Source organism: Camelus ferus, chromosome 16 (assembly GCF_009834535.1).
Source record: "Camelus ferus isolate YT-003-E chromosome 16, BCGSAC_Cfer_1.0, whole genome shotgun sequence".
Classification (NCBI taxonomy): Eukaryota; Metazoa; Chordata; class Mammalia; order Artiodactyla; family Camelidae; genus Camelus; species Camelus ferus.
This window is the reverse complement of record NC_045711.1, coordinates 3,253,300-3,280,872: the sequence shown is the minus strand read 5'-3', so window position 1 is coordinate 3,280,872 and position 27,573 is coordinate 3,253,300. Positions and strand designations below refer to the sequence as shown.

At 53.9% G+C, this 27,573-nt stretch overlaps 1 protein-coding gene and 2 long non-coding RNA genes across 3 annotated transcripts; 2 read left to right on the top strand and 1 right to left on the bottom strand.

The window, feature by feature from the left end:
- Window positions 1–3,957: 3,957 nt before the first annotated feature.
- CA4 (carbonic anhydrase 4) lies at window positions 3,958–12,271 on the bottom strand. The gene is made up of 8 exons (XM_032498328.1): window positions 12,114–12,271; window positions 7,881–7,934; window positions 6,888–7,043; window positions 6,025–6,170; window positions 5,821–5,916; window positions 5,494–5,557; window positions 5,189–5,355; window positions 3,958–4,812 (listed from the first exon to the last, which is right to left on the bottom strand). The coding sequence occupies exons 1-8, from the start codon at window positions 12,169–12,171 to the stop codon at window positions 4,624–4,626; spliced, it is 930 nt and encodes a 309-aa protein (XP_032354219.1). The 5' UTR covers window positions 12,172–12,271; the 3' UTR covers window positions 3,958–4,623.
- Window positions 11,507–26,958, top strand: LOC116669263. The gene is made up of 3 exons (XR_004326599.1): window positions 11,507–11,865; window positions 22,599–22,747; window positions 23,304–26,958. It is a non-coding gene; the product is annotated as an uncharacterized LOC116669263 (long non-coding RNA).
- On the top strand, window positions 12,167–15,955 carry LOC116669262. Its single transcript, XR_004326598.1, has 3 exons — window positions 12,167–12,303; window positions 12,753–12,827; window positions 14,351–15,955. It is a non-coding gene; the product is annotated as an uncharacterized LOC116669262 (long non-coding RNA).
- Window positions 26,959–27,573: the final 615 nt, after the last annotated feature.

The window sequence follows — 27,573 nt, the reverse complement described above, 5'->3', positions numbered from 1 at the left end:
GGGAACCCAGGCCCCAGCCCAGTCAATTCCGCAGCAGGAAAACAGGCGTCCACCCTGACCCCAGCCAACAAGGCAGGACAGGAGAGCTACAGGGCCGCCTGGGCGTCCCCTGGTCCCGTTGGCTCCTCATGATGCCCTGGGTGACCCTGGGCTACTCTGGGCAAAGGTCAGACTGGGAGGTCTGGCTCAGTGGGCTGCTCTGTGTATGGGTGGGTGGGGTGGAGTGCGGGGGTGGAGATTCCCCTGAGTGTCTGAGCAGAGAGGCAGCCCCGTGGAGACGGTGGCTTCTGCCCTGGCTGCTACCCCACCAGGCACTGGCTGCCGACCCCAGAGGCGAACCAGTGCATCACTACTCAGAATTCCAACCTCGGCCCACTATTCCCTACCCCCATCCCCAGAAGCAGCCAGTTTTCCCCGTCTGTAGGCCCTACCCATCCTTCAGTGCTGTCTGTAATAGAAAGAATCATACTAATAACCATGAATTATGAAATACAGCCTCTTGGCTGGGCATCTTGGTCCATCTTCACAGCGACCCTCGGAGGTAAGTCCCGTCCTCGTCCCCATTCTACAGATGCAGAAACAGGCTGGGAAAGGTGAATTAAATGACCAAAGTCAGCTCACCAAGTTAGTCAGTAGGGGAAAGGGACTCAGGCCCAGGTCTGTGTGCGTCCCTCTCACGGCCTGTATTTTGTAGACCTGCTGCTACGTGTCTGCCCCTCAGTCAGGAGTCTTGGGGGACAGGCACAGACTGGGTTTTTGCTCCCTGAATCTTCAGTCCCCGGCACGGAGGAAGTGATAGCGTTTGTTGAAAGACAAATCTTGCGGAAAGAACAATCTTGTTCCAGAACATCCTCATGTCCCTTCTCTGTCCCCTGGGCCTCTCCCCACCCTCCCAGGCTTTGCAGCCGCCAGCACTTGGCATAGGAGGAGCCAGTCTCGCTGGGACTAGGCCTCTGAGGAAGGAACTGGCTTGTGACTTGTCTGTCCTGTAGCTCCCTCCAAAGGAAGCCCCTCCCCGGGAGCAGGCGGGCCAGGGACATGCCCTTAGTCCCTAGAGGAGATAATGCCTTTGTCCCTATTCAGATAAACAAACAGAGCTGCTAGAACTCGTGTAAGGCAAGGTGCAGGAGCAGCACCCCACCCACAGACAGAGGCCTGGCCTTCCTCCCAAGGTCACCAGCAGGAGCCTGAGCTCTGCAAGGCCCAGTCAGATAGAAGGGCCAAGCGTAGCCCATTTTGCAGATTGATAAACTGGTGCCCAGAGCGGGGAAGCCACATGTCCATTCCTGCAAGCTTACCAACTTCCCTGCCTCTTCCCACCCCCAAGGAACCCACAGAAGCACGGAGCCTCAGGGTCACAGCACGCTGGGGCAGCGTTCACAGTGTGGTCCCTGGACGGGCACCCCCTGGGGTCCTGTGATGCAGCAGCCCTTCCACATGCGCGTGCATGTGTGCACGTCCACCATCACCACCCTTGACCCTGGGCCCCTCCAGACCCTTCTACTTTTCCCTTTCCCCCACTTCCCTTACCCCCTCCCTGCGCTGTCAGATCAGAGCCACAGGAAGCAGGGCCAGCAAGTGTGCAAACTGAGAGCCAAGATGGGGAAGTTGATTCTCTAAGAATCATCTAAACACATGGGGAATATTTTTAGTCCCTGGCTCCCACCCAGATGCCAAATCTAAACAGGGGGCCAGGGAGACAGCCTGCCAGGCAAGCGGAGCAGCTCGTGGTAACAGGGTGGGACAGGGTGCTGCAGACCCCACCCTGCCCCTGGCCCAGAAGTCGGATGACTGTCAAAGGAGAAAGCTGGCCTTGGAGCCAAGGAGATGCAGGGAAGTGACCCCAGGTTCTGAAAAGTCCCTTAACCCCTCTCTGTGCCTTGGTGTCCTCGCTCGTGGGACGGGAGAAACACCACCCCCATAGGATTGTTCTGAAGCTCATGGCCAGCACCAGCGGGCATCCAGTGAATGTGCATCGTGGTCTGTGCTGGGAACTGCAGACCTCAGAGAAGTCAGATTGTGGCCCAAACTATCAGCCGCTGAGCATTCCCCCGGCCTGGCCGGCTGCACTGAAGTGTGTGTGTGTGTGTGTGTGTGTGTCAATGGGGAGCTGTGTGTGTGTGTGTGTGTGTGTGTGTCAATGGGGAGAGCTGTGTGTGTGTGTGTGTGTGTGTGTGTGTGTGTGTGTCAATGGGGAGAGCTGTGTGAGGGGCCAGGCCAGGCTGGGCACAGGGAACTTAGAGCACCTTCTTCAGAGAGGGGGTCTGCAGGGGGAGCAGTGGTACAGCGGAGGGAGTGAAATTACCCAGAAGGGGAGGTTCTCAGAAACACACCCACCTGGGGTGACTGGCCAGGAGTGACCTTGCTGTGAGTCGCGCGCTGACAGCACCTGCTCGGCCTCCAGGTGCAGGGAGGGCGGGCAGATCTCCGGGCCCTGGATAAGCTATGCCCATTCCGGCCCCCACTGGCCAGGTTAATATTAATTTGGGGTCAGAGAGACAGGGGAGAGTAGTCCACCCTCTGCCTGGGGTGGGAGAGGCCAAGGCTCCCCTAATCTCTTGCAAACAGCTAGGACTTCCTCGTTCTGCTGCCACCTTACTCACTGAACGTTGCCTTGAGGGCAGGGACGGGGTGGAGGTTAGGGGGTGTAGCTGGGGAGGAGGAGGGGCAGTTCAGACCTCTGAGAGCCCTCAGCTGGCAAGGGGGAGGGGGTGGGGGTGCAGCTTAGCGCTTAGATCCCCCGCAGGCTGCAGGCTGTGTGGGAACCGAAGAGAACAGGTTCGTGTCCACACACCCCCTGCTGACACAAGCTGCCTGCTGTTGCCATAGTGATAGTAATGCCAAGTCCCCCACACGGCTGTGTGACCACCAGTGAAGGGACTGGGGTGCTTATTCTTGGTCACGAAGGGGAAGAGGGAGGGGGAGGCTCCCGTGGAGGGCGAGCAGCCCTTCCCTGCCCCCAGCTGGGGGTGTCCCGGGAGTCTGAGAGTATGGGGGTGGGAGAAGGCTTAGAGGTCCCCTCCGACCCGCTCCCCCTCCGGAGACCAGCAGCAAGCAAGTGCCCGCCTGGCTCCACATCTTCCATGGGACGCTCTTCACCTCCGAACCGGAAGCTTCTTAGACAGGTGGTCCCCACACCAATTGACCTGGCCTGGCCCCAGGACCCCTCTTCACCCGGCAAGTCCAGTTCTTGGCCTCTTCCCCTCGTTTCACTCTCCTCCCAAACTCCAGCCCTGCCCTGGGTGGTGAGGTCCCAGGTCCTGCGGCCCCTTTACCCCTGGCTCCCGGGCCGGGCTTGACTTGAGACCAGCCCATGCGGCCCTTATATCTTTCTCCCCTGGTTTTCTGGACCCTCCTCTCTGCACCTGCAGCCTCCTAGTCTCGCGCTCTCCTTGAGCCCCAGAAAGGGAAAAACCATTAGAAAGACAATCTTGGAGTGGTGGGGCTGCCTTCACTGACAGCAACTAAGTACAAGGGCCAAATGCCCTTGGATTCACCTGTGACCCATCAGCTCCTGGAGACAGCAGCGAGCTCCTCTAACTGCCCCCTGCCCCTCACCCCTGCAGCCCCTGTACTGCAGCCCCCCACCCCCACACACTGGGCGTCTCCTCTCTCCCCCTCCCCTCCCCCTCTCCTCCTCTCCCCCTTCCTCACCTTTCTCCTCCCTCCCCTCCCTCCTTCCTCCTCTCCCCTCTACCATCCTCTCTCCTCTCTCAGCTGCTCTCTCTTGCTTTCTCCCTCCCTCCCTCCACTCCTCGCTGGCCTCCCTGCGGGTCCTCCGACAGGCCCCCTCCCCTCCATGCATGAACACTCGCTGGCCTCCAGATGGCCTCCCTTCCTGGCTTCCTTCAAGTCTTCAAGCTGCACCTGCCTTCCCTGACCACCTTCCCTTCCTGCTTTAGCTTTCTCCATGGCTCTCACCGCCTTCTGCCTTCTGACATTGAACAACGTGACACCGTATAATGTGTCTGTTTTATTTATAGTGTCTCCCGTGAGACTGTGAACTCCAGGAGGACAGGCATTTTTGTCTGTCTTATCCCCAGTGCCTAGAACATAGATGCTCAAGAAATCCCTTGAGGCAAATAAATGGTCCCATCACCCACCCCAACTAGGCTACACCCTCACAGGACCCGCACCCTCCACTCATCGTCCTTTCACGCAGAGCAGAAAGCGCTGGCTGGTCTCAGGTGGCTCGGCCATGGCCTCTCCGTGTGGCCTCCGTCCAGCTTCTTCTCCTTTCTGGGCCTCAGCTTCCCTCCCCCGTTTTATAATGGAGAGGATGGACTGGAACTTCTCTGGCTTTCGCTGTGTTGGAGCTTTGAGGTCCCTTCAGCATCTTCCCAAGTCAGGTGTCGACAGGGAATTCACAAGGGTTGGAGGGGGGCCTGGTGGTCCCTGCTCAGAAGAAATCTCCAGGCCTTAAGTTCCCTACCCTGGCACCGGGTGGGTTGAGGGGAACGGCAGCAGTAGCAGCGGGAACTATAAACAGACTTCAGAAAGATTTCTCCAAAAACATATCCATATTTTAATCACCATCCAAGTCCAACCTGGGAAGCCTGAGGAACAGAAGCCAAAGCCCACTTAAGGGCCGAGACCAGAGGTCAAGTGTCCAGAAGTGAGCCATCATCGGAGGAAGCCCGCCGTCAGGCAGGTGAGCGTGGGGGCCAGCAGGGTGGGCAGCGACCAGGGCAGCAGCCGCCCGGGGGCCTGGGACCTGTAAACCACGCGCTGCCCCCGGGGCTGCAGGGGCCTGATGTTGTCGGTCATTTTCTGATTGTTGTCATAATACAGCTTGTTGGAGAATGCAAGGATCTGTGGAAGGCACAGGGCTCAAGTGGAGATGCACTCCCCGCTGTGTGACATCAGGCCAGTCACTTTGCCTCTCTGAGCCCTCTGGGGTTTTTGTGCAGAGGAAAAGAATACGGGATGGAAAGTCCTTGGCATCCGTGGGGGCTTAGCTCCCATTAGCTTCCCTTAGCCAAGTGGACTCAAACCTCACGGTTTTGAGGGTCTGCCATTACTACCACCATCATCACTATTACCAGAGAACAGTGGTTCTCAGACTTGAGTCTACATTAGCCTCACCTTCCATGCTTGTCTGGCCTTGGATTGCCGGGCCCACCCCCAAGGGATCGTTTCTGGGAAGCCAGGCAGTGGGAGGCGGCAACCCCTGCCTGGACCTCTGTACCTGGTCCTTGTGGAGCTGGATGGGCTCCTGGAACACTGTCCAGACCACCGTCTCGTCACAGCCGGGCGTGGTGAGCGAGCCCAGGTAGCGGAAGTACCGCCTCAGTTTCTCCTGTTTGGGGAGCAGGTCTAGGAGACTGATGCTGTTTCTCATCGTGGTGTTGGTATCTGGGGGGACAGCAGTTACCCCCTCACACCTCACTCTCAGGGTCCAAGCCGCTGCACCATCCGGACTGTCCTTTGTTGAAAGAAGTCTCCTCCCCTCGCCCTGACCCCTGCCTCCCCCGCCTCACCATCCTGACTCACTAGGTCTGGAGATGTTGGACAGCACGTCCACCAGGGGTTGGAAGTTCTCATTCCTGGCTCCGGCCTGGAAAGGGGGGGAAGGGGGCTTAAGAGAGGCTTGTGGGAAGCCGGTGGTGACCACCAGTTCATTCTGGTCTGGGTTGGGGCAGGCAGGCAGCTTCTGGGACTGAGGCCCTGAGAGACTCTGGGCACCCTACCTGGGAGTGTACAAGCCACAGAAACAGAGGGCAAGGTGGGGCCTCCACAGCCCCCTTCTGCCTTCCTGAGACCCCAGGTCTCTGGATTCTGAGAAGCAGCCCCTTGGACCCTGGGAGATGGCGGTCTCACCTCCACCATGAAGGCCAGCACTGCAATTTCATCTTTGGAGTCCTGGGCTTTCGCATTCCTTGATGTCCCCTTCTCCTTCTCATGCACTATGTGCATCTGTTGGGGTAGGGGGAGAACCCGTGAGGGTGCTGGACCACCCTTCTCGCCCAAGGCAGGTATACCCAGAGCCCAGCCAAGGCACTGACCTGGGAAGAGGTCCCTCACCTCCATGGCAAATCGATCCCCATCCAAGCTGTGCTCTGAGCCCCAATCCAGCACCTCGGACCAGTGCAGGTGCAGCTGCTTCGCCCGGTACCGGGCGGCCAGTCCTCCTTCAGCAATTGTGGCCTCGTCCCCCAGCAACACCATCACTGGAGGGCACAGGAGGGGGCAGTCCTTGCACCACCTCTCTTAGCCTCTCCCAGCCTCCTCATCCCAGTTCCACCCAGGCAGGACCTCCTCTCCCTTCTCCCACACTTCATGGGCTTACTGGCCTGGGCCTGGAGGAACAGACTGAGTGGGACTGCCCGGGACCGGCCCTTGACCTCCTCTCTGGTCTCCCCACCTGCCTCTCCCTCTACATACCCCCACTGCCCAAATGTGCAGTGCAGCCCGGCCCCGCCCCTGCTCCAACCCCCTCCGTAGGTGGTGCCCCGGTGATCTCAGGGCCATGTCCAAACTCCTCAGCCCTGGGCGGCCTGCCACGAGCCCAGCTCACCTGACCTGGGCTGGCTCCGGGCCCTTCTGGCTTTGCTCTGTCCTCTATGCCCACGGGGCCACGTGCAGCCCTCTGAACACCCTAAGCTGTTTCATGCCTCCCTGTCTTTGCATATGTTGTTCCTTCTTCCTCCAACATGTCCCCTCCCGCATCCCCAGACTGGTCTGATACAAGATTGAAAATACTGTGACAGACGGCTTCCTCCTCCCCTCCCCTCAAGGTTTTTCAGCCTCTCCTTGGCAAAGGTGGACCAGGGCCAGTGCATCTTCCCAGGAGGAACCCAACCCTCCAGTCCTCCAGAAACTCCAGGGGTCCCAGGACCAGGTACCCCTGCCACCTGGGGTCTTCATCCCACCCACGTGAGACCTACCTGTGTGCCCATTGTTTTGGACAGTCCACTTTTGCTTCTTGTCATAGCCAGAGAAGGAGAAGGGCCTCAGGTTTAGGTCCACCTCTGTCTTGGCAGTGGCGATGTTGATAGGGGACTGTTGGTCCATCTGACAGCTATCGCCCCACAGGTCTGGCCCTGAGCAGGGAGGGAGTGGGCGCTGGGAGTCAGGGGCGCCTGGCACTAGGGCATGGCGTCCTCTGCCCCACTCAGATCAGGCCGTCTTCGGAAAGCTGGCAGGCTGGGCTGTGGGATGCCCGTGCAGAACTCTGCCCTCACCCTCCCTGGGCCTTCCTCTTCAGACACACATGCTCACCTGGGCAAATGTTCTTTGCACTTTTTCAAACACTACCCACCCCCCACCCCCGTCCCATCACCTACCCACCCCTCTACCCTCACTCCAGGCTCCATCCACCTGGTGTTGGAGGTCCCTGGGGTGCAGGGAGCCAGGCTTCCCAGGGAATGATTCCCTGCCTCCTAGCCCTCAGATAATTCTTAGTGTCCCATCCTGAGGTCCTTTAAAAGGCTGTCACCAGAGTTCTCCTTTCACAGCCGAGCATCTGAGGTGGTCCCCTATCCCAGAGCTCACAGCCTGTTCCCCCACAGTCCTACCCCGAGCCTGGCTCTGCGTGTGTGTGTGTATGTGTCTGGAATAGGACCAAACCTTGATTTCATTATGAGAAAGAGCGAAATGTATTTCTCCCTTTGCTGCTGCTGCTGATTTATTTTACAGCCCTTGTGGTGACAGAGATGATGACAGGAGGTGCCAGTAAAGACTCACAGTCACTCCATGTTCCCTGTGCCATGAGCATCAGGAGTGGGTGAGTATGTGTGCGTGCACGTGTGTGTGAGGAGATGATATCTGACTCGGGGCCACACCACCCCTCCTCCTTCCCACCCTTGCTGGGTCTCCATTTCAACCTGGACGGGCCCTGCCGCACAGAAAGACCTGTCCCCGGGCCTGGCTGTACTCACCCAAGCAGGTCCAGTTGGAGGGCTTGACTTGATTCTGGTAGCACCAGTGTGATGCTGGAGCAGAGAGAGAAAGCGCATGAGGCCTATGCATTTGTGTGTCAGTGTTTCTGGGTACACACACGTCTCTAAGAGTGCGGGTGAACTGTGTGCACACAAGCAACTGTGTGTGTGTGGGGGGGGCGGGTATCCAGTGTGACAGAGGCTGGAAACATCGCAGTGCACCTTGGGATGGGGTGGAGCGTTCCTAGGGGTCAGAGACAGAGATCCCAGGGTAAGGAGGCTTAAGAAGAAAATGGAGGGATGGAGGAGGAGGTGGTCAAAGTAGCCTGGCCTCAGGTGTCCTTGATCCACAGCTGACCTACTGGTCCTCTTGCCCAGGGCATGGTCCTCATACAGACATGGCCAAAGCAGCCAGCAGCCCTTGAGGGGCCCTCCAAGGCCAGTCAGCTCTACCCAGGGGCTACCCTGGACACTCTCCATCTGCTGCTCATCAGCTCCCCTCCCTCCTTGCATCCCCCGCCTCAAACCTGGAAGGGAGGCTGTGGTCAGAGAGGAATAGGAGGGGGATCAGGGCCCCCGGACTCCCCTCCTAGGACAGTACAGCCACGTTCAGCCTGGCTGCCTTCCCAGAGTTGATGGGATGATAGGGGAGGTTTGGCCAACCCCTCCCTGGAACACACCCTCTTACATTACTAAAACCCATTCTTGGCTAAACTCTCACAGTCCTGCAGGGAGGAAGGCAGCAGGCCTTCCCCCAGCCCCACCTCGAAGTCCTGGTGTTGGGGGCCAGACAGACTCAGGGCTCTAATCTCCGCTCTGCCTAAGGACAGCAGAACCAGCATCTCTGAAAAAAGGCTGCACCAGGGACAGACTGCACTAATGCGAAATGTTAACAGCAGGGCAGACTGTGCACAAGGGAACCCTCTCCTCTGGGCTTTCTGCTCGAGTTTTCAGTAAACCTGAAACTGCTCTAAAATTAGTCTATTGATTTAAAAGAAGACTGTGGCAGCAGGGTGGACAAAACATTTGATCTGAGCCGGAATTCTAGCTGGGCCACTTGGGAGCTGTGCATTTAGAGGCAAGTCACTTAATCTCTCTGGGCCTCAGTTTTGCCATCTGTAAAGCAGAACTAGTACCACCCACCACATAGGACTGCGGTGAGGAGTAAATGAGAGATGGTAGAGAGTGTTCCAGGCAGCCTGGAATTTAGTCAAATCCCTGACAAATCCTTCCCTTCCCCTTGCGTCCCTCTCCCCCTCCCTCCCTCCCTCCCTCCATCCTTCCAACCTCCTGTCAGGGCGCAGATGGCCAAAGTCGGGGTGGGGGGTTGCAGAGAGGAGACAAACGAAGTGAGCTGGAAAGAACTCAGGGATGAGGAAATTGCTAAGAAAAGCACGGCTTCCAGCTCAGCCTCATCTAGCCTCTGAGCACATCCGTCCCCACCCAACCCCACCTCCTCTGGGGTCCCTGCAATGGGGATGGGTGGGGAGGGGGTGGGAGGAAGGCCCAGAGGGAGGGTGAGCACCTACAGGAAACGGGCCACCCCCTAAGTCTGGGTCTGAACCCCTCAGGGTCACCTTGGGTTTGGAGTTTCCCAGTAGTCTTTGGATCAAAGACTACTAGCCAGCACCGTCTCTTTCAGAGATGTTTGGTCCCTGCCCCACGCCAGTCCATCCCCTGCCTGGGGACAGGGCTCTGCTGCCCCTGGGAGTTGCTGCATCTGGGGAAGCCCCATGAAGGTCGACTCCGCAAAGGGCATCAGCCCCCCTCTGCACATGAGCAGAGCTCTGACACTGGAGCCCGCTCACTGGGCCTCCAGTCCTGGCTCAGACTCTTACTTAACCCCTGCAGGAGAGTTCATTAACTTTTCTGAGCCCACATTCTGCATTAGGCAGAAGGAGCTATCACCGAACTCCCAGGGCCACGGTGGAGGAGGCACAGGATGGGAGGTCATTTGCATCTGTGAAAGGCTCCTGTGTCTTCACCTCTCAGAGGTCCTGCAGGCAGAAGGGGCCTCTGAGGTTGAGCTGGCCCCTCCTCTGGACTGAGGTCCAAGGGAAGCCATTCCAGCGGAAGCCTTGTTTGAGCCAGAATCCTCAGGAGCCAGCTGGGACGGGTGGAAACCCCTCAGCCTCCTGGGAGCCCATCTGGTCCAGGTTGAGGTTTTCCTAGGAACTGGCTCTTCCCTGCCTCTGACTTCAGCTCCTAGGTTTGTAATAGTGACCTCTACTCCACTGTCTTAATCACAGAGACTTTCGATCTGCTTGGTTGATTGCTCTTGTAACTACACTCTTCAGGAAACAGAAGCCAGGAAAACATGATGTTGATGAGATCAAGGCAAGGAACTGGGTCTATGTCCAAAGGCTGAAGGTAAGGGCTGATTTTTAGGCAAGAGGTGGCAGGGCTCAGGTTCCTGTACCAGTTCATGAGAAGACAACCCTTGCAGATAATTACCAGCCAGCTGTCCTGAGTCATTTCCAAGAGGAACTGGGAGGGAGAGGAGCTACCCGTAGATCTTGGCTCTAAGCTCCGAGTCTTACCTCGTCTGTCTGCCCTGATCAGGGATGGCATGAGAGAAATAGCAACCATTGCCAATCACCTGGCTGTGGTCCCCCACCCTTGACTTGCCCATCACCCTAGCCCCCTTCTTTAGAGATGCCTGAAGAAATTCCCTCTGTGGACCTTGCTCACCCCACCCTCCACTCCAGGGGAAGGGAGGAATCTTGGAAACCAGCTCAGCGAAACCCAAATATGCCCTGGGCAAAGTCTCAGCAGCTCCTGGCCAGGTCTGGGACTCTGAAGGAGCCTCCGACCTTCTCCCCTCCTCCTCTCCCTGGGGATGCTCTGGGGACTTCAAGGTGCAGCCTGGTCACTCTCCAGCCTCAGTTTCCCTAGAGGAGGAAATGGGGGGAGGAAGGCAGGACTTTGGGCAGCTCCCAGGCAGAAAGCCTCAGGGGGCGGCTGAGACAGATTCCTGGCTGGCTGGGCTGATGCCAGTGGTACAGCTGTCATAGCCGTGCAACATGCCACACATATACCACACCAAGCACTTACACCCACTGTCTTATCTGAATTCTTAGAAGGACACCTGAAGTTAGAATTACTTTCTGTTTTGTAAGTGATAAAACCGAGGTTGACTTACCCAAGCCAACACAGCTACAAAGCAGCCAAATTAATTACAAAGCCTTTTCTCTTTCTGTCAGCCCAGCTGCTTAAGTAGGTTTCAAACCTCCAACCCTACAAATAAAAATGTTTACATCCTGCGTTTTCTCCTTCTTCCTCTCCTAGGAAGAGGCTAGGAGTTTTTGCAAGATGCCCCTTCAGACCTCACAACGGGCCAGCCAAGTCCCTCCTGCAAAGCGGCTCACAACTCCCTCCTTCTCTGCACCCTCACCCCTAACGCCTTGACTCCAAGGGAGGAACTGCTAGGTTTAGACAGGAGGTTTGGCCAGGTGGCCCCCAAGCACCATCCAAGGGGTAGCTGAGCTGGAGACTGGCAGGTAGGGGCCTCCTTCGAAGGCGATGATTCCCTGTGGGGTCCTAGAAGGTGTCGGATCAGGTCCCTGTGTGCAGACTCCAGAGGCGCCTTTAGCTCCTTATCAAATATTAACACCCCTCTCCTGCCACCTCCCATCTAGGCGAATAATTAAGAGCTCGGCCTCACCATTAATCTTTAAACGAAAATCACCCTGGCCGGAAAGACCGGCTGGGCCGGGACCACGGGTCTCCGGAGGCCCCCCGCCAGGCTCACAACACAGTGCGGTGTCTCCGGAGGTGAAGGGCTCTGGCAGCCTCCGGGGAATAAGGAACCCAGGGCGGGAAGCGGGGATGCCAGGGGAAGCGGGGATGCTAGGGCCCCACCGCGCCCAATTTGTTGTCCTTGCTCTGGGCCGGGGGCAGTCACCCAGCACTGAGCCCCCGTAAGATGGACAGCGACCCGCGACAGACCGAGGAGAACTAGAAAGGGCGCGACACTCCAAAAAGGGTGAGAAACGGAGGGGTGCGTGGAGGCGGCTCAGGGAAGCATCCTCGCCAGGGACCCGCACTCCGCCGGGCTCTGCGCGCTGCAGCCGCGCACACGCGAGCACTCGCTGCTCCGCGCCCGCCCCTCTCGGCCGCCCGCGCCGTCCGGATCGCCTATGGGGCGCAGCCTCGGCGGACGGCACGGGGCGGGGGCGCCGAGGGCCCACCGAGGGGCCATCGAGGGGTCCCGGGGCCGAAGCCCGCCTTCACCTGCGCGGGCCCAGGGCCGGGCGGCGGCGAGGGCCAGGAGCGCCAGCAGCAGCCGCATCCTGCGCAGGAGCGGAGACGCCGCGGAGCCGGGGGTCGCGCACCGAGGAGGCCGCCGGGGGTGCCGCGGTCATGCCGGCCGGGGTTTTATAGCGGAGCCGCGACGGGAGGGAGCCTCGACAGCAGGACACCGGTAGCGGCTCCTCCCCCTGGCGGGGCCTCCCCTCCCCTCGCCCGTCCCTGATCTGAGACTCAGCTCCCCCACTTGCGCTCCCCACCCCCCGCCCCCCTGCCCGGCCACCTTTCACCCGGTGCGCCAGGCCCCCTCACCTATTGCGTCCTCTCCTCTCCTCCTTCCTCGCACCTCCCCCATCCCACACCTGGTTTCTAATTTGGGGACAGAGCAGTGACTCGCAAGGTACTTGATCCACACGACAGCGGGTGCCCCGGATTCCTGCTTTCAATCGTTTTGGCGTGGACCCCCGCGCAGACTTCTCGCCTCGGGAGCAGCCCGTTGGGGTTAGGGGCTGGGGGAGTGGAGACAGCTTTGGAGGTCTGCCTTAGAAAGAGGCTGGTTTCTCTCTCTCTCCGGCAGTGATCACTGATTCTCTGGTTCTCATCTCTTTTTCTGTTCCCTCCCAGGCTGCTCCAAACTTAATTTCTTAGCATCGCAAAGACTCTTCTTCCAACACAGAGTGAGGACGCCACTAAATTGCTGTGAGTGTGTATGTGATGGCCAGCGCTGGGGAGGCCGAGGGGGCAGAACTGAGAAACTGATTGCAAAGGGGCTCAGTGAGAGAGAGGAAACGAATGCGGTCAAGAGGGAAGGGGCTGGTCCTGTTGAGGACCTCCAGATTCCTGAGATGAGATGGGAAGAGACTGAGATCCGAGTAGACTCCTGATTTTCTCATCTGTCAGAATCTTCAGAGTCCAGGGAAAGGAAACTTTCCTTGAAGGAGGTCTTGGCGTTTGGTGAAATAGGGCTGGGAGCCCCCACAGAGAGGAAGCTTCCCCATGTCTCAGGAGGGGTGGTCCCTCTCCTGGATGTGCATCCCCCCCCCCCCACAGTGCCTCTAGACTCCTTCACTGCTGTAGGCACAGTGCGTCCCACATGGAGTGGGGCTGCGTGGGAGTTTGGGACGCTCACTCAGACTTGGGTGGGGAAGAGGGACAGGGACCAGGCAGTGATCTTGGGCCCCCTCCGTCAACAGGAAGCCAGGGCTTTTTGGTCCTGTGGCTTCCCCATCCGCTGCCAATCTCTCAGCCCCAACGTGCCTTTGAACCTAGGTGAGGGACTGCTGAAGAAGAATTGCCTCCCCAAGAACTATTCAGGCAAAGGGGCTTCCTCCTTGGTTAGAGTCCTGGCTGACTCCCCCCACCTTCTGGCCCAGGATCACACGGCCTCAAGGAGCAGCTTTGATCCTGCAGAGAAGGGAGCAGGGATCCACATCAGGCTTAGGGCCCTATTGTCTGCACTGTCTTAGAATTTAATCATCAGCCTGGCACTAGGACAGTCAGGGAAGGGATTCCACATCCCGGAGCTTTTTCTGGGGAGTGGGTTTGCGTTCACAAGACTGTAGAAATATATCTTTTAGGACTTGGGGCTGGGGCTGGGAGGAAGCCTATTCCTGGGAATGAAGTTGATTTCAGGGGTCCCTGTAACCCCAGGCCAGCCTCCTGACAGGCAGGAGAGAGGCTTGGAAGCCTTTGGTGGGCTAAGGGGCTACTAACTGGTGACCTTTTGACTCACTTCAGAGTCTATGGCATTGGGTTCCCAGAGAAGAGGAGGAGGAAGCTGCCCCCTCAGAAATTCTGCTCCTCTCCCATCAGTGTGCCCTCTAGTATGTTTTGGGGCCAGTGAGCTGGGGGAGGAGAACCATACCCCATGGAGTGTCCCCTCTGAGGCATGGGGCAGGGGAGGAGGTTAAGGATGGGCACTTCTTCAAGGATGCATCTTAATCATGGGCACCAGGAAGACTACACATGTGTGATGTGGGAGAACAAGGGGTGGCTCCTGCTTCATCCTTCATCTCCGATTCCAAGGTTACACAAAGGCAGGTTACTTTGTGTTACCAAGGTCACCCAGCCTTATTTCCCAGTCTCTCCTGCTTGCTATAAACTTGTCACCTGTCACTGCCTAGGCCACCCTGGGTCCAACTTCCCTGGAGGGGACAAGACCCTCTTTACAGCAGGGGTCATTAAATCAGGGATGGGCTCTGACACATCTCCATGACTTACAGGACCCATAAAGCTGCCAGCCCAGGCCCAGCAGTCCCAGCCTCGCCACGGCCTCCTTCCTCTTACCACACAAAGTCTCTGAGTGTCCGGTGTTCAAGTCCCTGCTCTTCTTCTGACTGAGGGATGACCTTGGGCAACTCTCCTACTCCTCTCTGATTGCCACTTCCTCATCTATAAAGTGGGGATGACAACCCTGCCCTGCTGACTTCTTGCCAATAAACAGTTACTGAGCCAGAGCCTGCCCAGCCCAGACTTTCACAACCGGCCTCATGGTTCCTGGGTGAGGCCATGATCTGATGTGGATGCAGAAATGAATCACAGGTCTCATCCTCTGGGGATTTTCACACCATGGAACAGAAGGAGGCGCTCAGAAAGCCACAGGGCTTTGAGATGAGATAACCTTAGGTCACTTCTGGCTCCATCCACCTGCTCTGTGATGTTAGCAGAGCCTTGGTTTTTCCTCACGTGTAAAGTGAAAACTATTTCCCTATCTTCCTCATAGATTGCTGTGAGAATTAAGTGACAAAAGCCGGAGAAGGGCTGGCCCTGGGCCTGGGCGCATGAGCACATGTCACCATGATTTCTAAGTGGAAGTCCTTTTAACTGGATTTTACCTGACCCTAGACAGGTGTGGATGTGGCATTGGGTGGAAGGAGACACTGGGCTAAGTCCAGGGAGGGGCCCTGGCACGCCCAGGCTCCACCTGATCTCCCAAGACCTAGGGAGGGGTGAAGAAGGCTGAGGGGCATGGTCAGGATTCAAGTAGATGATGCTGAGTGAAAGGCCTGGCAGTGGTCCAGGCACTTCGTAAGTGCTCATTAAACCTCAGCTGTAAGAATAGCTGTTACGGGCAACAGTAGCAGATGCCCATGATATTACAGGGGCCCAGAGGAGTGGCACCTGGCCCAGCTGGTAGCCGGGCAGTTGGGGAAAGCCTCCTGGAGGAGATGAGACTCAAGCCAAGTATTGGAAGACAAGTAGATGTTAACATAAAAAGGGAAGGGAAATCCAGGCAGAGGAATCTGACTGAGAAAAGGCATAGAAGTGGGGTGAGAGGGGGAGTGCTGGGAGATGAGACTGGAGGCGTATTTGGTACCAGACAGGGAGGACTTGTTTTCTGGGATTAGAACATTGGACTGAACTTTCCTTTTATTTTTTTAATTGTTGTATAGTTGACTTATTATGTTGTGTTAGTTTCTGATGTACAGCAAAGTGATTCAGTTATATATAAACATATTCTTTTTCATCATGGTTTATTATACGATGTTGAATATAGTTCCCTATGCTATACAGTAGGACTTTGTTTATCTATTTTATATATAGTAGTTTTTATCTGCTAATCCCAAATTCCCTATTTATCGCTCCCCCATCCCCTTTCGACTTTTTTTGTTATTTATTTATTGAAGTGTATTCAGTTTACAGTGTTGTGTCAATTTCTGGTGCACAGCATAAAGTTTCAGTCATACATATACATTCATATATTCATTTTCATGTTCTTTTTCAGTATAGGTTACTACAAAATTTGAACATGGTTCACTGTGCTATAAACTTGTGGTTTGTTTATTTTATATAGTTAGTATCTGCAAATCTCGAACTCCCAATTTATCCCTTCCTGACCCCTTTCCTCCTGGTAACCCTAAGTTTGTTTTCTATGAGTCTGTTTCTGTTTTGTAAATAAGTTCATTTGTGTCTTTTTTTTTTTGAAGGAGTAGAATAGTAAAGGAGTTTATTAGGACCACACAGATGAGCACCGAGTTGTTGGGATCTTTTGTAAGGTCGGGTCACAAGATGCCTGATCGGCTTGTGCACAAGTCTCTGATTGGCTGTAGGTGAGGTAAGACATTTAGGGTCTGTGAAGGGCATTGGGGTTTATGACTCAGGTAAGGTGGGCTGAAACAAGCCAGCCTGAGCTATTGTGAGATTAGGCACTACTTAGGGCTATTCGTTTGTTAGGACCAAGATGCCCAGTGAAGAATGTACTTTATCTGTTAAGGGATCACAGGCAGACATCTGAGAGCCCAGGAATGGGGGGTCGTTGGACTTCAAAGGATGTCAGTTGGACCCACATTCTCACCTGACAGATGGGCAGTGATAAGTCTTCAGAACAGGGGCAAAGTTCTCATCTTCTGTATCTACTTCCTGCTGAATGTGGGGTGTGACACTGTCTCTACCTATGGTGGCAGTCTGTCTGGGAATATGGGGCCCCAATATCCCAGCAGCCTTAAAGGTGAGAGCGGAAGGAGACCCCAGTGGCTTCCAAGAGCTGCATCACCAGGATGTTGGTTTGGTTCATGGTGGCAATCTTGGTAGGAGGGGTGCATTTTTTTCCTAAGTTCTTGGACCTCAAAGAGAGACAATCATGTCTGTAGAAGAGGAATAAATACAACTCAAAAGTAGGCGGATACCATGACAGATAGCTAAACCCAGTAAAAACAGAGAGAAGAAATTTGAGAATGTCTGCAAAGAAAGACCTGATCCCTTCAGGGATCCAGAAAAAGGCATTGGAGAACCAGTCAGAGACCTGTTTAGTGACTACTTTGCCATAAACTTTGGCACAAGGATGGCAAAAGCAGTGTGGTTTGCACGACCGCTCTCCTTAATGGCCGAAGTAGATGTCACCATCAGTGATTTTAATGCTTTTCTAGATATGAGGAGATGCAAGAATTCGGGCTCATAAAATCTTTTCCTGAAAATATCTAACTCTCTGAAGGCCTGTTTCACCAGCTTTCCCAGAGCACAGAGTGCCTCATTCCTGCTCTCCCCCGATCTCCTTTCAGGGTGCGCTGAAGGTCAGTGACTTCACTGGCTTGCGACTTAACCCTTGTGGAGGCAGATGGCAAATGCCCTTGATGCAGGGAAAACGGATGTGGGGCGTGAGGGGGGCCGTGTCACAAGTCTGGACTGAGTCCCTAGGACATGCCCCGCCAGGTGTGGGTCCTTGGCTTCGCACAGGACAGAATTCAAGTTGAGTAAAGGTAGATTTATTTAGAGAGATACATACTGCATAGAGGGTAGGCTGTTTCAAAAGGCAAGAGAAAGGCCATGAGGTGTGGGGGTTGGGTGCTCAGGTTAAAGTAAAAGTAAGTACACACTCCACAGACAGTGTGGGCCACCTCTGAAGAGGAGGGAGTGAGAGGTGATGAAGGGCAGTGTCACCAGTTTTTATGGGCTCAGTAGCTTCACATACCTACAAGTGGGAAGAGGCTGGGATTCCCAAGAATTGGGCCACCACCCACTCTTTGACCTTTTATGGTTAGCCTTGGGACTGTCATGGTGCCTGTGGGCATGTTATTTACCATGCTAATATGTTACAGTGAGAGTATAATGAAGCTCAGAGTCTACTAGAAGTCATATGTCCCACCATCTTAATCCTCAAGACCTACTGGGAGTTGACTCAATTTGATGTTACTTGCTGTGCCATTCCTTGAATGGCTATGCCCTGCCCCCTTCCCTTCTGTGTCACCCTCGCGATCGATCATCGGTCATCGATCATCGTAAATTTGACCATGGCTTGGGAGGCATTTCATGACTTTTTCATCCCACGGAGCTAGGAGCGCTCATTCCTAGGTCAGGCGAAGATTTCATTGACAGGCCACTCACTGTGCTATTACGGGACTAGGTCTTAATAACAGTAGTAAAGTTTCTGGACCACCTGTCTGACTAGTCAGTTACGGTCCAAGAAGATATTCCCTCTTGTTGCTTCTTCCCGTATCTAGAGTAATACTTTTATAATCACAAATCTCCTGTAAAACTGTGTATCTGGATACTGCTTCAGGTTGCTACTTGTTGCTCTGATTGAACTTGAGTAACTTCAGAAGAAAATTCAAATCTTTGGCCAGGATTAGAGCAGGGATTAATTGACCAGGTGAGGCAATCCCACCTAGTAATCTCACTAGGGGCCTGAACAGAACTATCATTTCTTTCTTCTCAATACATTTCCTAAGGGCCTAACGACTAGACCCTTAGAGTGGAGAAATCCACCAAAGTAACCCAGAAGTACTGGACATAGGGAGTTGACCATAAACCTAACGACTGCATTAACTTTAATTCTGCATAAGATCATGAAACCTCAGACCTCGATATTTCCTCCCAATTGTTGAGACAATGAAGGGTACAGAGAAGGGATTTGATGGCTGTTAGGAGCCTGAGAGAGAAGGGGGTCATCTAGGAAGTCTGACTGATCATTGGGTCCTGGAGGACTGGAGTGTGGCGGTGTCTCCAGGAATCAGGAGAGACACACGTGGCAATTTTTACAAAGATCCTAATTTTAGGAGAGGGCCATAAAGGCCTGAACAGAGGGGAGCCTCAGACCATTTGGCCAATTTGTGATGGAAAGAATCAAGATTGTAGCTCAGAGTCCCATGAAGGGGCCAAGTCTCCTGATCTGGAAGTTGGTATTGGGGCCAGGTGACATTACAGAAAAAGCTAAGCTGCTTTTTCTTTAATGTCTGGGGATCAAACTTATTCCAGTGTTTTAAAATGCAACCCAATGGTGAGTCCTGGGGACTAGAAGAAGCATTTCCCATTGTAGTTAGGGAGGTGTCAAAGAGAGAAGGAAACTGTTGCAGAAAGACTCAGAGACAGGGTCTTGGAGCTTAGAAGAAAAGAGATGGCTTTATTGCTTTGCCAGGCAAAGGGGACTCACAGCAGGCTGCTGCCTTCAAAACTGTGCACCCCCCTTGGGGATGGGGTAGGGTGATTATATAGCCGTAGCTCAAACAATAAAGCATTGATAACGATCAACAGAATTATTTTCTCATCAGAAGACTTAGAATGGCGTCATGATGCATCATGATACCTCCTAGGGGACCACTTCTATAGAGGCTAGCGGTTGTCACCTTTTCAATCTTTATCTGTCTTCTTGGTATTTAGCCTACTCTGTAAGGTTACAGTTCTGCGACCTCCCCGGAGAACAACTCAGAAACCAAGCATGATTATTGCTTTCGATTATTGGAATAAAGCAGAAACAGTAAAATTAATAGCTTTAGTTTTAACAATGGGCCTGGAGCTGTGAGTAGCAACCGGCCAGTCAGATTAGCTGACCGTTTTAAGGGCAAGCACAAGAATAAGCAATCTGTTAGCCTGTATGTGGCCATTTTATTAATTCTACTTCAAAACCAGCACAGACTCCGTTCTGGGGTGGTCTACCCTACAGAGAGAGGCTAAGCTTCCAGCGTCCTCTTACTTTGGGCCACCCCAAGAAAGAGAAGCCACTGGCGCAAGTGCCAAAACCAGGTGAAAAGCCTGCACAAAGGACCAAAAAGCAAAGGGAAAAAGGGAGGGGGACTCACCCACTGCGACTTCTACCTGGTGCGGCGATCGAAGGCAGGAGGCTTGGCCAACTGGAGGCGTGACCCGCAAAACACAGAGAGAAGGCACAGAGGTGCACCATGTGGTTGGGCCTGAGAACCAAGGAGCATCTCAAGGGCCAGAGTCAGAGGAAGGGAGAGATGGAGAGAAGGGAATTTAGAAAAGAAAAGCTTTCTTTCCTGTGTGTGTTCACCACTAGGGGCTGGGGCTCATTTCTGTCTGTGAGACTGAGTTTCAGAGCCTGCTGAGAGTAGCCCAGCCAGGGTTCCTCGATCCTCAGCAAGACTTCAGGAAATTCCTGAATGCTAGAGAGCGGCAGGAAGGTATGAGAAAGGAAAGCAGAAAGGGACGAGGGAAGCCTGTTCCAGAACAGAGCATCAGATCAAGCCGGGGGAGATCCCACAGGGAGGGGAGAGAGAAGCCAAGGGGGCTCCCTCGGAGTCTTAGCCACGTATGGGCCACCGAACATTGTGGGACACAAGCAGGCTGGGGAGCTGGGGAGCCAGTGACTCGGGTTGGTAAAAGAATTTACCAGAGATGAAGGAGGAGCATAGTAAAGGAGTTTATTAGGGGTGCATTGCCATAGACAACAGCAGGCCATGCAGATGTGAGGTGCCTGTATGAGCCTGTGTCATTTTTTTTAGATTCCAAGTCACTCGGTCCTAGAAAGGAACAGAGATCCTCAGACTACTTCTTTGAGTTCCAGAGGAGGGAGCTGAGGCTCAGAGAGGGCAGTGACTCGTGTTGCCCAGCACGGAAAGAGCAGAACTGGGATTTGAACCCGAGTCTCCTGCCCCCACCCCCGTGCCATCTCATTCTGTCCAACACATATACTTCCCTCTCATTAGAACCCCCAGCTTTCTGTACCCTCAAGAGTCCCTTTTGATTAACAGTTGATTCAAGGAAATGTTTGCTGAGACTCCAGCTTTTGTGTCCCTGGATATTGAGATTAAGCCCATATGCAAAACAGTGTTTAATCAGTAGCCTGGGCGCCACCACTCCCGTACCTGGATCTCTGCCATGTTCTAGCAGAGACAAGGAAGCACTTCTCCTGCCAGCATCCGCGGAAGCTACAGTTCCTCTCCCCTCATCTTCACGCCTACCCTATTTATCTGGTCTATAGAGAGAACGCTGGGTGAGCAGGAAGGGGGAACAGAGAGAGAGCTATCCCAGGGGCAGGTTAGGGGCCTCTTCAGTAGAGAGTTTGATGGAAACTTCTGCTCCTGAACATTTTGAAATAATAAAAGCTGAAAGAAGCAGCAGGAAGCATGGAATAATCCAGCAATTGAGATGACATATGTCCTGTTCCCACCCTGCAGAGAAGTCAGGAAAACTCCCCCATGGCTGTCCCCTCCCCTCTCAGTGTCTCAGCCACAGGCACCCAGGGTCACATCAGCAGGAGGCTGGAATCAGTGCTGCTTTGGATTTTGCAAGTGTAGCATTCCTATATATTCTGCTCTGTGGTGGAAGGACCTCTGAAGAAGGTGGTGAGGGTGGAACCAGGTAGGGAGAAAAAGAGAAGAATCACACAGGCAGCCTTGAGGGGAAAGGGAACAGTCCCCCCCCCCCTCAGTTAATGCTGTGGCACCATGAAGAGAATAGCCTCTTTCTGGTGTGTGTGTGTGTGTGTGAACTTCTTTTTCTCTGGTTATCCAGATAATACCTACTCATTGTAGGATATTTGGAAAGAAGCAGGGAAAAAAATTACTGATAACCTTATCTCCCAGAGGTAACCATTTTACAGTTTAGCATATTTTAAAGAAAACAATTTATAGAGGATAATCATCCACCCCACCTTAATCCATCTGTTTAATTTTTCCAACTTCTCTTTCGATCTTTATCTATATGCAAAACACTGTTGACACTGTGAAGGATTTAGTGTCCTGCTTTGTAACATTCACATTTCAATATTAACATGAGTCCATGTTGCCTCACAGCCTCTGCGACTGTCATCTTGTGGTTCTGCAATGTACACAGGTTGTATCCTCAGTTTACTTTCCATTGTAAATAACACTGCATGGAACATCTTTCCACTGGAGAGTCAGGGCCACAGGCTGGGGAAGGAAACTAGGGGTCTCAGATCCTCGCCCCAGTGCCTCACTGAGAACTACCATCAGTACATGAAAATAGTTTGGAGGTGGGATAAGGGTCCAAGAGACCCCCAGAGGCCAGTTAGACTCTGAGTCAGGAATTCTAATCTGACCTCTGAAGTACTTGTAAGATAGAGACTATGAGGTGGATAGGGTTAAGGGGGTAAGGAGGGTATCTCTGTGTAGATTTGTGGTGTAGAGATGTGTAAGAAAAAAATCCATGCCTGGGTGGGGTGCGGTGGGGGCCTGCTCCTATGGGTGTGTTTGCACAACAACAGCGCCCTCTGCTGTCCCTTATCTTCCAACTGCTCTGGGCTTTTTACAGTTTCGAAGTTCTCCCTCGCTGTAGATTAGTCTTGTGTTTCTTTTTCAGTTTAGGGGAGCATGTCATTTAGTGACAATAAAATAGCATTAAGAGAGTTGAAAAACAATTCTTTATACCCAGACCTTTAGCTCTGTTAAAAAAAACAAATCCAATTGAATAAATTTTAAAGATCTCTCTGGCTTTATTCAATGATTCATGAATTGGGCAGCATCCAATCTCGCAGACAGAAAGCGGCTCTGAGGTGCTGTACAAAAGGAAAGACTTGTACAGGCAGAGAGAGAGGGAACAAGGAATTTATACTAGACAAAGGGGGGGATTGCTTATGGCAAGGACTTTCCATTGGGGAATGGCAGGGGTCATTCAGAATGAGGCAGATTACCAAACTCGTGCTGGTTGGGAGATTCCTGATTGATTTAAGATTTTGTTTGGGGGAGAGCTGGAACTACAATTAAGTTAAGTCTCAATTGGACAGTAAGTAGCTTAGCCTAAGTGACTATTTGGGACCTGTTGCCTTGTATTTAACAGCCCCCTTCAGGAGACTTCCAGGATACTACTACCACGTGCAAGCTCATTTAACATCTGACCTATGCCTACATATCAGAGGGGAAACTGAGACAAGAAACTGAGAATGTCAGCAAGTCCCCTAAAGACCCCACCCTAGCCACTTCCTTCAGGTATGACTCTGGCTCCCCCATGCCCTGGGGAAGGATGAAGGTGTCAGGGCTGCAGATAGGAGCTGAGATTTAACAAGGCTGCATAGATAGCTCACGTGCCACCTCTGATAAGGGCTACACATGGGTACCTGTGGGGTGGTCAGCTCAGTCTGCCCTGCCTCCTCCCTTATTATGGCAAAGAATGAAGAGAGGGCAGCGGTTCTGCTCTAGTAAGTAACTTTACCCAAAGTTAACCTTGAAGGGTAAAGTTTAATGTGACCCATGCAGTAGAGGCAGGGCTGGCTTCAAGGTAGTGGGAGTTTGTATAGTTGCACAGCGGGCTGTGCTTGGTTGAATGTTCTGCTGTCGGCATCTCGAAAATCTTCATTTTTGAGCAAGGGGTTCTGCATTTTCATTTTGTACCCGGGGGAGGTGATGTGCCGTCTTCTCGCTGAATCTTCACCCTCCCAGGGCTGGCCGGGAAGCAGCTGGGCAATCAGCTGGGGGCCTCTGAGAACCTGTGGACCAGCAGCCCCTTGTGGAGTCTTCCGCTAGCTTGGATCCTCTTTTCTCACAGGAAACATTCCACACTCGCTTGCTCGAAATCCACAGCTCCGCGCTGCCGCCGCCGGTGTCCTCGAAGGCGTCTCCTGCAGCCGGCAGTTGGAGGTGCGGGTCGGCGCCTCGACCTCCACAGCGCCGCCGGCTCCGTACAGCGCTGCCTGACAGCTGGCTCCGCGGCGCGTGCCACTTTCAGCCCCAGCGCCCGCCACCTGGGTCAGCCTCCGCCGGCAGCCTTGCTGGCAGTGCTGGGCGCTTGCCACAGGCTCAGCTCGCCTGGAACGTGCTGGATGGCACCTGCCACCCTGCTCTGCAGACTTCCGCCTGCACTCTCTGGTTTCACACTGCGCCCCGGGCTGATGATCAGAAGGTGCAAGAAGACTGCGCTGCCGCGCTGGAAGACCTTGCAGGGACACCGTGGAAGCCGAGGTGCAGCAGGGCCCTCCCAGGCCTGGGTTGAGCGCACAAGCGAGGCATCCTGGCTGTTCGTTGTGCCTTCTTCCTTTTTTCTGAACTAGTCCCATCACCAAGGAGCTGTATCTTCTTCATGCTTTCCAGCATTACCACTATTGCGATCACGCACTACTCTTTGGGCAACCTCTTCATCTACACCCTCAAAGGCAAAGGACCGGAAGTTACAGCACTCTACTTTGGGAACAGCTGGCACCTTCCTCCTTGCCCAGACTTTGGGAGGCACGGATGGGGACGCCGACACGAGCTGGGGGTCACCCAGAGTTAGAGGAGGGTATATTCACTGTGTGAAAGGTGCAGGGGAGGGAGATTTTTTTTTTTCCTGCCTCGCAGATAGTAGGGTCTGCTCAGCTTGGATGCCTGTAAGGAAGTTGAGTCCCTGGAAACAGAGGAAAACCTTCCCTGTCTCCCCACACAATTATCAGGACAGGTCTGGAGTGCGCAAGGCCTATGTCCATAGTGTATGAGTTCCTACCAGCGCCGGGACAGAGCATGGGATTCGAGTTTTGCCCATCCCTCCCGTAGTCCCTGGATCTGGTCAGGTCATGGACATTCTCTGAGCCTCCTCAGGCAAATTTGGAGTTCCTGCGTGCCTCTAGTTCAAACCAGCAAAACTGTTGAGGTAGACAATGGTCCATGCTGGTTATTGGACCAGTGTATACACTGCTTGGAATTCAGGTCGGATCCTGAGCAGAGACTACAGCAGGGGACGTGGCTTCTGGTAGGGGTGGAGGCCGTGGGGAGCTTCAGCACCACGGCATGGACAGCACCTCGAGGTGCAAATTTAAGCCCCGTAGGGGCAGTGAGAGCCCCACTCCCCTACCGCGAGTTTTAGTGTAGGAAGCCAGGCAGAGGGAAGGTCCAGGCAGGGCCGAACTCCTGGACCCAGGCCTCAAGCCCCAGAGGCTGTGTGGGGCTTGTGCTCAGAGGGTCGGGGCAGAGTTGGAGGTCTGAGATGAGGCGGAGAGAAAGAAGGAGGGAACCGGAGCCGAGCTAGTCTGGGGAGGATCGTGTTCCAGGACCGTGGAGCCCGCGGCTAAAGGCCAACTTCTGGTTATGCCCCTTTGGCCTCCTTCCCGTCCGGAATTTTAGCGCTTGGAACTCTGGTGCTCAACGCGATGGATCCTTGGGCCCTCGCAGGCCCAGGCATGCAACCTTAACCTCCCGCCTCAGATTAAAAGGAAAGATAAGGGCATCTCTTGAAGGGAAATAGAGGTGTGGAAGTGCTGTTTCAGGGGAAAGAGGCAGAGCGATGGGCTGTGCTAACCTGGTGACCTTGAAAGAAGTTACGGACTTCTGGGAACCGTGTAAATGGCCCTTTGTAGGGTTCAGATTACACCTCCAGGGAGCAGAGTCTTCTCCCAGCCAGGGCCTCCCTGCAGCCGCATCGTCCTCAGCGCCTTCAGGGGTGGGTCATGGGACATCCTTGTCAGAGTGCAGCCCCGGGTCTGAGCGGACAAAAGTGGAGGCGGAGTCACTTCGTGTGAGCTGCAACTTATGGCTCTGGGAGGGCGAGCGCAGGTGGCTCAGGAACCCTGACAGGTTCCCCCTCCTCATCCTAGGGCTAGAATGAAACCCAGGGCTCCCACTAAGCATGATTCTATCTAGACACAATGCCCCACATCCTGAACTCGCTTTCAAGGCACCTGTCACACCCCGCTGTCCAACTCATCTCTGCCTGCGTCCATTTAACAGGCAGCTCCAGGGTTTCACCTTCTTGCTATTTCAGCCTCCTCGAATTTCTGATTCCACCCACCCTGAACACCCCAGTGAGATTTGTACAACCCCTTTGGCCTGAAATGTCCTAGTTCCAACACCTCAATCCGGGCAGCAAATGCGAGGCCCTCCTCCCAGGCTCCAGGATTTTGTGGTAGATGTCACTCTGCAGATCTCTCTTCTCCACCCTGGTCAGTCTCTCTCAACCCCGAGGCCCTGAGCTTCTTCAGGTCAGGAACCAAGCTGCCTTCTCCCACAGCAGTATTACACATTAGTACACAGTAGGAGTTGCACAAATATTTGTCAATGAAGGAGATTTGTCTTAATTCACTCAGCGTGGGTGGCAGACTGAGGAAAGGTGAGCTCCTACTGGCCAATGGCTCAGAATTACCCGGGAAGTGTCTCCATCAAATGACTGCCCTCTGACCTGGCAGCTTGCCAGGATCTGGGTTTATTCAGTTGTAGGATGTATTGGCAATGTTATGAAAATGATGTGGCGGGGAGGACCTTAGGATCTCGGGCCTTCTGAATTTATTTTACAGATAGGGCTACAGGCCCAAAGATGGGGCTGTAATTTGTCCCAAGTCACACAGCAATGTAGGTGAAGGCCAACGTCAGAGTTTTGTTTTTTTTTTTTAAGACATGAACGAATTGGGAAAATCACTTTCCACCCTCAGAAAACTGAACTGGGGGAAACCTGGCTGTAGTGAGTGTTATTGCTGAAAAATCTTCAGTGGTCCCCGACCACTGACATCACCGCACACACACCGGTGCCGATCCTGGGTTTGCAAGGTCAGGATAAACGAGAGACTGTAGAGACCGTTTTTATCCCACTCATTCATTTTATAGGTGGAGTAACAGCCACAGAGAGAATGCATGACCCACCCCCAAGTCACACCGCGAGGTAGGGGCAGGGCCTGGGATAGTGCTCTTTTCGGGCCTAAACTGTTCAAGTACAATTTCCTCCCACACGAAGGAACCTCGACCTCCCAGCCGCCCAAGAGGCAACCACCGAGCAAGGTCCTCGAACTTAGCACGGTCCCTGCCTGGGGCCCAGTACCGGCCACCGATCGAGGGCACGACGCTCTACTTGCAGTCTTGAATGCAAGGCAGGACCAATCGATTGGTTTCCCTGCCCAAAGTCACTGGGCGCTGATTGGCTCTGGTTTGGAACTGGGGAGCAAGGCGGGGGAGGGGCGGTGGGAGGGGCCTGGCGTGGAGCCAGACCATCGGACATAACCTGAGTACAAACTTCTGCACCAGGTACTCGGAGCCCAAATGTACCGCCCCGCCTCCAGGTGCTCAGTGAGTGCGGGGAGCCGGGTGGGAAGCAGGGTAGGGGTAGGGGGTGGAGGTGGGGTCCCCCCGGGAGGGGGGCTTCCCCTCACTCCCCACCACTGCGGGGTCTAAGTCTCGTCAAGTCCGCCTTTTAAATCGGCCTCAATCTGGCGCCTCAGAGGCCCTTCCGAGGCTCTCACTCTCTATTGGCTCCGTCGCTAAAATTCATTAGTATTTTAATCTTAACTTCAGTCTCGGTTTTGAAGCATTGGTTTTCAAAAGAAATCATTTGCAAGTGGCCCTCTTGTGCTGAAAGCAGGATTGGGGAGCTAGGTTCCTGAACGCCTCTCTACACCCGTGAACTCTGGGATTCCGCCTCCAAACACATGCTCCTTTCTTGGTTGCCCATAATACACAAAATGGTAGCTTTGGAACATTTACTCACCGTCCCCTAACCTGGAAAGGGAGACAAATTTGAGTAGTAAGATTTGAAATAACGACAACAAAAAAAATCACAACAGCAAAAAATATTACTAAATGCAATACCACTTGAGAGAACAAGCTATCAACAAAATAGTACTCTGGAAGGGAAATTAAAAATTCAGAGAAGATGCCAGAACACTTAATTAGCAGGTTTAAAGAAGTAAGGTGGGGGAGGAGGATATAGCGCAGTGGTAGAGCGCAGGCTTAGCTTGCACGAGGTCCTGGGTTCAATACCCAGTACTTCCATTAAATAAAAAAGAAAAAATAAATAAGAGAACGAATAGATAAATAAGCCTAGTTACCTCCCCCGCGAAAATATTTTTTTTAAGAGGGCTCTG